The sequence below is a fragment of the Gossypium raimondii genome, chromosome 5 (genome assembly GCF_025698545.1).
Source record: "Gossypium raimondii isolate GPD5lz chromosome 5, ASM2569854v1, whole genome shotgun sequence".
In the NCBI taxonomy this organism is placed as follows: domain Eukaryota; kingdom Viridiplantae; phylum Streptophyta; class Magnoliopsida; order Malvales; family Malvaceae; genus Gossypium; species Gossypium raimondii.
In genome coordinates, this window is record NC_068569.1 from 25109937 (window position 1) to 25122448 (window position 12512).

The 12512-nt window shown below is 34.0% G+C and overlaps 1 protein-coding gene across 3 annotated transcripts; it reads right to left on the minus strand.

Annotated features, from left to right (window-relative positions):
* Window positions 1-2403: 2403 nt before the first annotated feature.
* LOC105770334 (uncharacterized) lies at window positions 2404-10912 on the minus strand. Of its 3 annotated transcripts, XR_001126191.2 has the most exons (7): window positions 10449-10912; window positions 9703-9873; window positions 8971-9205; window positions 4169-4391; window positions 3912-4089; window positions 2718-2865; window positions 2404-2634 (listed from the first exon to the last, which is right to left on the minus strand). XR_001126191.2 is itself a non-coding variant. In XM_052631695.1 (6 exons), exons 1-5 carry the CDS (start codon window positions 10836-10838, stop codon window positions 3925-3927), a joined length of 1164 nt encoding a protein of 387 aa, XP_052487655.1. In that variant the 5' UTR covers window positions 10839-10910; the 3' UTR covers window positions 2718-2865; window positions 3912-3924. The 3 variants fall into 3 exon arrangements, 2 of the variants coding, with proteins under 2 accessions (XP_052487655.1, XP_012446945.1); XM_052631695.1 differs by lacking the exon at window positions 2404-2634 and having other exon boundaries at window positions 3912-4069; window positions 10449-10910; XM_012591491.2 differs by lacking the exons at window positions 2404-2634; window positions 2718-2865 and having other exon boundaries at window positions 3537-4069; window positions 10449-10910.
* Between the last annotated feature and the right edge of the window lie 1600 nt (window positions 10913-12512).

A 12512-nucleotide genomic window follows, 5' to 3' on the forward strand; every position in this document is an offset into this window, starting at 1 on the left:
AACGTTGAGTTAAATGGTAAATACGTATTAGTATTGAATTTACTAATATTGAATTGTACGTGAATTAAATGAAAATTGCTAGTGATAGGATTTGAATTGTGAGCATGAGAAATTGTGAATTGAATAAAAAGAAATGAAGCATTGAATTGCATGAGTATGTATCGAGTCTCGTAGGCCCTATTTATTATAAATATAATATTTTGAGGATATATTGTGAAGAATTATAAAAGCATGTTAATTATTTAAAAGTTTTAATTTAGATGAAATTTTATAACTCGGTTCAATACGTTTACAAGTGTATGTGTTCTAGTAATGCCTCGTACCCTATTTCGGTGTTGAATACGAGTAAGGGGTGTTACAAGAGTACTCAACGAAATTAAATTTCTCTTTAATTCTGGAACATGTCGTGTGTCACTAAGTATTCTGACAACTCCATCAAACATATTAACTTTAATTGTTCCAACACCTGTAATTCTACATGAAACATTATTTCCCATCAAAACAACACCTTCAGACACTGTTTCGTAAGTTGTAAACCAATCCCGATTGGGACTCATGTAGAAGGTGCAACCCGAATCAAGGATCCACTCTTCGCTCACTTTAGAATTGTTGATAGAAGCGACTAGAAGTTCATCATCGCTGTAGTCTTCTACAGCATCAGCTGTACCGAAATTTTTTGGTTGTTTTCCATTTTGATTCGTAGCCTCCCTTTTGATCTTGTTCTGTAGCTTATAACACTCAGATTTAATGTGTCCCTTCTCCTTGCAGAAGTTACAAGTTTTACCTCTGTTTGAAGACTTCGATTTATCCTTAGATTTACCATGAGAATTTTGTTCCTGTGTCCTTCCATGATCATCATCAGCATTCTGATATTGTCTTTCACGAACAATGAGACCCTCTCCCTGAGAGTCGATTTTAACCACAAGATGTTTCATCTTATCATACGAGGTTAAAGAATCACAAACCTTACCAACTGTGAGAGACTCGCGGCTATATAAAATCGTATCTCTAAAGGTTGAATAAGACGAGGGCAACAAACAAAGTAGAATCAACTCTAAATCTTCCTTATCATACTGAACCTCCATGGCCTCCAAGTTTGAGAGAATTTTTTAAACACTGTTAAGTGTTCGTGCATAGATGCACATTCCTCCAAACGATGAGCATAAAGACGCTGCTTCATATACAGCTTGCTAGTTAGAGTTTTCGACATACATATTTGTTCCAACCTCTTCCATAATCTAGCGGCGGTCTTCTCCTTCATCACATCCTGCAAAATTTCGTTATACAAATGCAGATTTAATTATGCTAATGCCTTTCAATCCTTGCTCTTCTTCTATTCCTCCGTCAATGTTGAAGGCATCTTATCCACCCTTAGCAGGGCTTCCTCTAAGTCCATCTGTGCAAGAACTGCTGCATCTTTATCTGCACAACGCGAATCTGGTGTTGCGATCCAACAACGAAATTTCATACTTCAAATACGCAATTACCGTGATTGAGATGAACAACCCAGGAGCTTTGATACCAATTTGTAAAAATAAAATAAAATAGAATATCGGTAATGACAATATATCACAAAGAAAATAGAAATAAAATAAAGAACACAAATTTTTACGTGAAAACCCTTTTGGGAAAAAAAACCTCGAGTAGAAGAGAAGAAAATTTATTATGTCGAATTCGAATGATTACAAAAGTAGACTATATCTATTTATAGGCTTGCAAAACCATATTCTAATAGGAGTGTAGTAAAATTGAAACAGCTTATTCTGGCAGAGGAGAAGAAAATTCACTATGTCGAATTCGAATAATTACAAGAGAAGTAGACTATATATATTTATAGGCTTGTAAAACCATATTCTAATTAGAGTGTAATAAAATTGAAACACCTTATTCTAATCAATATTAAATAGATGAAGTTTAATAAGGTTTAAAAACCTAATTCTAAAATAAAATAAAATAAATATAATTCTATAAGAATTTTACTTTTATTTTATTTTATCACCGTATTTTATTTAAATAAAGATTCAGTCACTTAATTCTAAGAGTGTATATGAAGTATAATAAGAAAATTAGAAGATATATATAAAAAGAAATGAGACACATGGTAATTTTATAATTTATTGAGTTAAAAGAATGTACTACTAATGTACCAAATATTTATCCTTGAAATATATATGAAAAATATTTAAAAAATATCCATAAACCTAAAAATGTACACTAACATAGACAAATATTAATTAGTACCAAAACAAAAACAATCCATCGATACGATACTTAAAAACCTTGAGGTAAATCACCAAGTCGAACAGTGAACAAGATGTTAAAGTTGAAAAAAACCTAAAGCCTCAAATATCAACCTCGAAGTTTTATTTTATATATAATATATAGTAAAACTAAAACAAAAAATTAGCATCAATTCAAGGGGCATGCATAATTATAATAGCATTTCATCTCATGCACAACTAGTTTAAATTTACAAGTCTATAGGCAGTGCTAACTGTATAAACAATTTTGAGTTTAAATTCCTTATCCTCTTGAATTACAAGTATTTGGAATTTAACCTACTCGTGTTTCCGATCTTCAAATGAAACATTATCCACACTGCACAAGCCCGCATCGTTTAAGTTCCTAGTCTTCCTGCATTACAAGAATCAGATGGATGAATCTCTACTAGCAAATAGATAAACAAGTTGATACTACATAAAAGGATGAGCATATACCTATACTTTACATGCTAGTATTCAGTTCATTCTCAGTTCAAGCACAGTGCTTCTCCAGCTCTCTCATTGAAGTATCACTGCCCCTTGAGCTGTTGTTTCATTTTTCACTCACCAAAATCTTACTTATTTCAATCTTGTTATTCCTCATCTACGGACATTACAACAAATTACATTTGGTTATCAAAAAATTAAAAAAAAGAACATGATAAGCTTCAGATTTCAGATTCTTAGTTTTATACTTTTATTCTCTATCTTTACTGATCTTCTGGTAAAAGCAGTGATTGTTTTCTTTTTGGAAGTATTTAAGGATTATTTAACTATCCCAGGCCAAAACAAGAACAGAAAAAGAAGCAAAGGTATGCAGATCAGCATTTTCTGGTCTCCGTATAAGCACATTAGATACAGGAAGCAACCATCAATAATTAGTTTTGAGAGAAAACAGAGCATTTAAAGTAAATAAGTTGAATCATGAATTCATGATTCTGAAAAGGGTGTAAATGAGATAATTGTACTTGTAAGCTATTTGAGTTCAATTCAAAAAAAGCTCAAATTCAATTTGATCTTTGTTGAGCAGAGCTCAAACTTGAGCTATTGAGTGACCCGAGTTCGAGCTATTCAGGAGCCTAATCAAACTTTTTATTCATAATATTATTTAACATTAAATTACTACTTTTCCCTTAAAATATATAAACTTAAACCCAAACCCTAAATTTTGTTTTCTAATTTCTTCCCTTCAGCCCTTCTTCTCTCCCTTGTGTCTCTCCGTAAAATCACTTCTTCCTTTCACTTCTTTTTTATTTTTTTTATTACTACATCAGCTTTAAAAAATTCGTTATTTAAATAAATAAAAAAGAACGTATACAAAATGAGCACGAGAATGTAAATAGCATACACAAGGCTAATTGAGCCAAGCTTGAAAAGTTTGATGTTTTTTAAGCTGAGCTCAGCTTAAATGATTGTGTCCAATAAGTCTTGAGCTGAGTTTTGAGCAGCCAGTCTCAAATCAAGCTCGAGCTCGAGTTTCTTACTATTCAAGCTCAGCCTGACGCTATTAAAGACCTAATTCAGGAGACACCAAAAGTAATCTTGAAAATTAGAAACTGCCAAGAATGTATGCTATGCAATACAGCAGACACCAAGTCATTTAATTTCCAGATTAGTCTTTTATGTAATCATGTAATATTGGAACCTTACCAGCACTTGGGGCTTAACCATTTGAGAAATTAGATCTACTTTCACGAGTAGATTTATTAGTTTCTTCCAACAGTCTAAAAAAGTTAGATAAAACATTTGCATCGTTACTTGTGTCCCTTTCAAGCAACCATTCTTCTTGAAGATGAACATCAACGTCCCTGTAGAATAAATGGGGAAACTTTGGAAATCAAGAACCACATATAATTAAGGAACAAAACCACAGGGAGACTTTGACCATAAGGAAGGAAATATGTTACCTCCTCAAGGCTAGGACTTCATAATTTCTCCACAGATAATCAGCATACTTTGTGAGGGCCTCTTGTGCATACTGTCTGCCAACAGTTCTCACTGATGCTGCATTTAGTAAGTTTTCCAGTGAACCATGCTTTTTTAAAAGCTTTAAGGCAGTTCTCCGACCAAAACCAGGAACCAAATGTTGAATCCCAGGAACGCCATCAACCTCGTCACCCATGATGCATCCTACAAAATTACTTAATGATTACTTATGCACATCATCCTAAAGGTGGTCTAGAACACTAGGAAGAAATAAGGATACGCAAAGTCAAGGAACATTCATTTACCGAAAACCAAAAATATGTATTTTTCAAATTACAGTTTCCTAAATAAGGAATATTGTGTGTGTATTAGCTAAGATTCTGTCAATATTTCAATGATTGTTATCCCTAACTTTAAGGCTGTTTTTTAGGGTCAACATTCCTAGAATTAGTCTGTTTCCTAATATAGAGTTTCCTAGGTTAGGCTCACTAAGTGTATATATATCAGTGTAATGTCTTGTGAATAAAAAAGCTTGATTTTAACATGGTACCAGAGCCGTTTTTTAGCTCAATTTCTGAGATTTTTTTTATTCTTTGTCTGGCAACTTCTCATTCTCGATCAACCCTCAAGCCTATAGAATTTGCTCAAAAGCAACATGGCTGAAACTGTCAAAACCAGCAACACTGGGGATATCTCAGAAGTTTCTGTGAACAACTCAAACCCAACAAGTGAGTTGCAGAACATCCAAGCAGCTTACAGGTTAAATGGGAAGAATTACCTGAAGTGGTCTCAACTGGTTCGTACGTTCTTGAAGGGAAGAGGAAAGCTGAGTCACCTATTCGGAACTGGACCTAAGGAAGGAGATCCTAAGTTTGATGCTTGGGATGAACAAGACTCTATGGTAATGTCTTGGTTATGGAACTCTATGATGCCAGAAATTAGTGATACATGCATGTTTCTTAACACAGCCAAAGAAAAATGGGAAGCTGTGAAACATACTTATTCTAAAGTTCGAGATGCTGCCTGAATTTATGAAATCAAGACAAAGATTTCATCTACCAAGCAAGGAAGTTGGTCAATCACAGAGTATTCAAATCTGTTGCAAAGCTTATGGCAAGAGATGGATCACTACCAATGCATTCAGATGAAGTGCAGTGAAGATGCAGCACTCCTGAAAAGTTTCGTTGAAAAGGATCAATTTATGATTTTCTTGCTGGATTAAATGTTGAGTTTGATGCAATAAGAGTTCAAATACTAGGAAAAGAGGTTCTACCATCACTAAATGAGACAATTGCGATTGTTCGTGCTGAGGAAGGAAGAAGAGGAGTTATGATTGAGAATAGTCAGGTGGATAGTTCAGCATTGGTTACAAAAGTTGTAAATGAGAGGAGATTTGGCCTGGAACAGCCAACTAGCAAAGATAGTAGGCAGACAGAACTTACAAGGCCTATTAACAGGGATTCCTTATGGTGCACCTACTGCAAAAAGCCCCGTCACACTAAAGAAAGATGCTGGAAACTCCATGGGAAGCCACAGACAACGAGTAAAAATTTTTCAAAAAAAAGTGGACAACCAAAAGGACAAGGGAAAGCACATACAGCAAGACAGCTAGCTAGAGTCAAGAATCATCTGTTGAGTTCAATAAAGAAGAAATTAAGAAGTTGAAGAATCTGCTGAGATCATTGGAAAAATCTTCTTCAACAGGTACTTATAGTTTGGCTTTTTCAGGTATATCCTCTTCTCAATATTCTAAAGTCTCGGATATACCCATCAAAAGTTCTTGGGTCATTGACTCAGGAGCTACAAACCACATGACCCATTCCTCACAAAAATTTGTTTCATATACACCTTGCCTAGTAATAGAAAGATAACAGTAACCGATGGTTCTGTGATCACAATGGCTGGTCAGGGTGATATTGTTATAAACAAAACTCTTACTTTTAGAAATGTCCTTCATGTTCCAAAACTGTTTAACAATCTTCTATCCATCTAAAAAATTACCAAAGACTCTAATTGTAGTGTGGTTTTCTATCCCAATCGATGTGTTTTTCAAGAACAGAATACGAGGAGGATGATTGGACATGCAAAGGAAGTAAATGGCCTATACTATCTTGAAGAATCCAGTGGACAAGTTAGTGATTTGAATTCCTCACCTTTATCATTCATCTCAGAATCTGTTAAAACCAATAAAGACCAAATTTGGCTCCATCACCTCCGCCTTGGTCATCCATTTTTTAGAGTCCTTAAAGTTATGTTTCCTTCATTGTTCAAAGGGTCAACTGTTGAAAATTTTCATTCTCGGTCTTCTGCCCAGCCAAACACTCAGTCCTTGCCTGCCAACCAGCCTGCCCAACTCGAAACTATGCAGCCCGAAACAGAGCCTAATACACCCAAATCACAAGAAGGGATTCAAGACACTACTCGTCCTTTACTGGTTTACTCAAGGAATAAGGCACCGGTGCAAGTTCAATCATCTTTTTCTTCTATACAATCAGCTACTATACAACCCGAGGTACTTGCTGAAACTACTTTAAATACTAATACTGAAACTACTGAAAATTCAAATCAGAGAGACTATGATTTTCCCATTACTATTAGAAAAGGGACTTGGTGAAATTACCGAGAGGAAAGAAACCAGTGGGATGTCGATGGGTGTTCATAATGAAATATAAGTCAGATGGTTCTTTGGAGAGGTACAAAACAAGATTGGTTGCTAAAGGGTACACTCAAATGTATGGAATAGACTACCTTGAGACATTTGCTCCTATTGCAAAGATGAACACTGTGAGAGTGTTGTTTTCACTAGCTGCCAATCGAGGCTGGAAATTACAGCAATTTGACATCAAAAACGCCTTTTTACATGGTGATCTTGAGGAGGAAGTCTATATGGATGTTTCACCAAGATTCGATCCAAATACATGACAGGTAGTTTGCAGACTAAAAAAAGCTTTGTATGGACTAAAACAGTTCCCGAGAGCTTGGTTTGGAAGGTTTACCAAAGTAATGCTCAAGTTGGCCAAGGAGATCACACTCTATTTGTAAAACACTCATCTTCAGGGGGAGTGACTGCTTTATTAGTCTACGTAGATGACATTATAGTGACTGGTGATGATCTGGAAGGAATGGAGAATTTAAAGAAATGCCTAGTAAAAGAATTTGAAGTCAAAGAGCTCGGTAAGTTAAAATATTTTCTCGGTATTGAAGTGGCACATTCTCGGGAAGGAATCTTCATATCTCAGCAAAAATACATAATTGATTTGTTGACAAAGACGGGCAAGTTGGGATGCAAACCAGCAGAGACACCCATAAAGGTTAACCATAGACTTGAAGATGCACTAGAAGATGCAGTAGTTGATAAAGGTTCATATCAAGGACTTGTGGGGAAGCTCACCTACTTGTCACATACTAGACCGAATATTGCCTATGCAGTCGGTGTTGTAAGTCAATTCATTCACAACCCCAAAGAATCACATCTTAGAGCCGTGTATCAAATTCTACAGTACTTAAAGGGCACACCAGGTAGAGGAATTTTATTTAAGAAAGGGGAGATGTTAACCCTTGAAGCCTATACTGAGGCAGATTATGCAGGGTCTATTGTTGATAGAAAATCAACCTCGGGCTATTGCACTTTCCTAGGAGGCAACTTTGTGACTTGGAGGAATAAAAAACATAATGTTGTGGCTAAATCTAGTGAAGAAGCTGAATTTAGGGAGATGGCACTCGGGATTTGTGAGTATTATGGCTGAAAATCATTTTGGAAGATTTGAAGATCAAGTGGGAAGGTCCAATGAAGTTGAATTGTGATAATAAGTCTGCTATCAATATTGCACATAATCCAGTTCAACATGATCGTACGAAGCACGTTGAGGTTGACAGACATTTTATAAAAGAAAAGCTTGACAGTGGCTTAATTTGCACTCCGTTTGTGTCCACTGATAGTCAACTGGCAGATATACTTACCAAAGGATTGTCTGGGAAGTTCTTTCAGAAACTAGTAAGCAAGTTGAGAATGGATGATATCCACTTCCCAGCTTGAGGGGGAGTGTCAGATTACAGTTTCATAAGGAATATTGTGTGTGTATTAGCTAGGATCCTGTAAATATTTCAATCATTGTTATCCCTAACTTTAAGGCTGTTTTTTAGGGTCAACATTCCTAGAATTAGTCTGTTTTTCAGTGTAATTTCTTATGAATAAAAAAGCCTGATTTTAACAGTATTGGAGAGCAATATATTCTTCTTATCACACAAGTCACTAGCAGAATATCCCTTCGGTCTGGAATCATTAAAGAATATGATCTAAGTACTACCTTTTTTACTTTTATATAATGGAACTTCCATGTTAAGTTTCAATTCTCAAAAATGTATTTACTATAAATCTTAAAAGTAATGGAGGAAAACCAACATAAATCAATCCCCTATGTGTGATAACTAGCTGGTTTAACTTGATCGGGATTGATTCTTCCTCTCAAAGTTGTTATGGAACAGGCACTGCGTCATGCCATACTCCACACCATTACTTCTCCAAAAGAATGAAACTAAAGTAATCCTAGTAAATACATTTCAAACATAAAGTGGGTAGTTTCAGGTTATTTATCTTACAGGACCAGGTACTGCATGCCTAAAATAACACTACTAAAATATTTTACAGCCGTAAAGAGTAGCCAAAAAGCTATAGCATCGAACATAATTTATCAACATGAATACAAATATGTTTAAAATTATATCAACGGTTTAATAATTGCAGTCTTGCTATCACCAAAAAATATTTGGTATGAAAACTTACTAAGGCTCAAGTCAGACTGTGGATCACAATTATATTGAGCCATGTAGTGCTTCAGAGTATAAAAGGACCACCGCTTCAACTCCACCAGAGGCATAACAATTTGAACATTTTCAGAAATCAGCTGCTTAAAATCCTTATCAGGAGAAGCAATAACCACGTGATATCCTCTTTCTAAAACTTGTTCCACCAGTGTGGCCACAACATCATCTGCTTCATTTCCTTCAACTTTTAGGACCTGAATGGTTTAGGTTATTAGATGAAACCAATAGAACAAAAAGGATAGATCAACCAAAAAATTAGTATCAACAAACCATCTGCATAATGTCCTCGGAACAACTATGACATTGAGGAATATGGTGGCATGTGGATTGAAGTCATAAGATGCAATGTTCTTTCCAACAAATAGGTATAGTTTTCTTCTAAAATAGATATATTTGAAATCTTAACAATTATTTGAATTAAGCTAGTTGCCAGTCTCTTTAGCCATCTGGTAAATGAAACCAATCATCCTTGTTGTCCTGAAGTAAATTTAATGCAAGAACAAGTTGATTTGGCAATTTGCATACAATTGGTTTCTATATAACCTAAACAGATTATGCTGGATACCAAAACACCACAATCATAATTGAGAGCATTCTTCCATAAATTTATAAACCATATTACTTTTATAATCTAAGCTTATAATCATTTCTATTTCTCAGGATGAAAATAAAACTAAAGAGGTTCACTTACTGGCACATTGCATTTTCTAAGAACATCCATGATGAGCTGCTGTGATCTCCCAACTTGACCCCTGACATATTTTTTTGAAATTGTTGATTGTGGAAAGAATTTCCTCCTATGCGCTTTATATGAAGGTAATAACCGTCTTCGCAGCTCATTACAGTTGTCACCATCAAAAACCTGCAACAAAAAGAGAAAAGAAGAAGAAGAAAGGTCTAACATCAACCATGTTGCTGCATCCACAAACGTAAGATTGAAGTTTGCTTTTACTTTTGCTACATCCTTTTTACATTTAATCGTTCATTCTTCAAAAATTGCTGAAAGGGAAAGCAAATTATAAATCGCAAAAGCAGCAACATCATATTTATTAAAACTGAGCAGTTAAGCAAATTGTAACACATATTCAAACATAATTTGATCATATAAAAGTAAAAGCTCGCATTTTTCTATTGACATAATAGATATTTTAACTTTCAATTCTTCAAAAACATAAATAATTTCCTTTACATCCAAACAAACTTTTCGATTTTACTAGGAAACAAAGGACAAGCAGCATTCACCGAACGCAATCTAGGTGAACAATTTTAAAATTTCGCGAGCAATATTTGATTCTCCATACTACTAATTATTTTAAATGAGCAAAAGCGACTGTATGAAAGCAATATAAACTAAATGAAGTATTAAACACTAAAATTATTCACCAGATGCTTACTAAACTATTATGGGATAACAAAATTAAGAGATAAAAATCTTACGGCAATAACAGGGTCGGTGAGGCAGACTTGAGAGAAGAAAAGAGAAACCCAGTGACCAAAAGACTGTAAGCTTGGTTTATTTCCAGCATAACAAAGCGGATTAACGTCCAAAAAGAATACCCTTTTCTTGCCTTTGCCCTCTTTTTTATATTTTTCAAGACATTCTCCTTCTCGCAAAACTTGTCCACCAACTGTTTGATTAAAAGACCCAAAAACTGAGGACGAACAAGAAGCAGCAGCAACGGCGGTTCTAATCTTCCATGCTTTGGTGCTTGTTGGGACAACTTTGGTTGTCTTGTTTCTGGATTTCCCATTTGAAATTGAATTAAATGAGTTTGGGGTTAGACAAGGTGCGCGAGAAATCCAGGCTGCCACTGTAACGTCGACCATTTTGCTTATCTCCTCCCTATCACATTGGAAACTTTATTTTTTATTCAGTTCTTTTTAACAACAGAAATGATTAAATACAAAAATGGATATCTAGTATATATTTTAATATTTTATCAATTTCATTTGAAATTATTAAATATATTTATTTGGGTAAAATATTTTCAATTTGTTTTAAATTTATAGTTTACATTATTTGTGTTATAAAAATAAAAACAATAATAAATTAACTTCTAAACCATAAATAGTACAAATTAATAATATTATCCACGTGTATAATTAATAGTACACTATATGATAGCTACAATCAATATTATTTATATATATAAAAAAAATGTCACACAAATATTTAATCGCTAAAAAAATTATAGACTCATGAAGCTTAATAAATAATATAATAGAAATGAGGAGGAGAGGCGGAGGCTGACCAACAGAGAGGAAGGGAGGACGATTGTTTAAGCACATGATGATTAGAGGAAAGCTAGCCGTTGGATTAGGGAAGCGGCATAATTTATATAATTTTTTTATTCATTTTAATTATTTCTTAATATGAATTCTACTGATTTTAGCATTTTATTGGTAATTTTGTATGCAAGTATAATATTGTCCAGTGCATTGCAAAACAAATCAAGCTGTAAATTAAAATGAAGATTTTAAGATTCTTGGACATTAAAATTATTTTAGTAAGTATTTTTATTTATAAAAATATTTCTTTATGACTTTAATTGAGAATTAAATTTATCTTTTAAGCACAAAAAAACCTATATATTTCAATTTAGGGTTTATTAGTTTTTAAATTATTCTAGTTTAGAAAATAAGATTCAGTCGCCTTACAACATCATTTTAGCATAAAAAATGAGAAGAGCCTCTTGATTGGGTGTTAGATGACATATAGTTAGTGAACCGGAACGATCAGTAATTGTTGTGTTTAGTCCACTGAATAACAAATTAACACAACCAATAAAATGAATGGTCGGATCCGTCAAGCAAGTTTAAACAACTTGTGCAGTTGAGGCCGTTGATTTAAGTCGGGTCCTTCTAATTCGCAAGGCTAGCGAGGAATTAAATCGTGAAAGTTTATTTCAAGGTTATTCGCTTAGTAAGTATTAGTTGTCGAATTGTTCTCGCAATTAATTTAGAATCAGAAGGGTTAGTGGTTTGAGGTTATTCCTAGAACATTATTAACTGACTTATTGATTGGAAGAGAAAATCTATTGTCCAGGATTTGTTTGAAGCTGAAGTCAAATTCGTGTTTGAAGTTGGAACTTTCAATTTTGCTTGTTTACTTTTACAGTGCTCAATTAGTTTTTTATATTTATATTTATTTAAATTTTAATTATTTATTTTATAATTATATTAAATTTCTCTTGTATTTTTGCAGATTCACATAAATTCTTGGTTATAAAAAATAATAAAATTAATCAATCTAATCTTTATAGGATCGATATTATTCATCATACTGTGAATTTAATTAAATTTTGTTTTAAGTATCAAAATTTATTTTTGATTGATTCCACAATCCACACCATTGAAGGGTGGGAGAAGTGGAGGAAGGCGAAAGAGTAGAAGTAAAAAAATGGGAAAAGAGAGAGGACAGCTGGGTTGAAACAGGAGACGGAGAAAAAGTGAGGACTTGGGGAAGAGAAAGTCAAGGATTGGGAACCCTAATGCTACTGC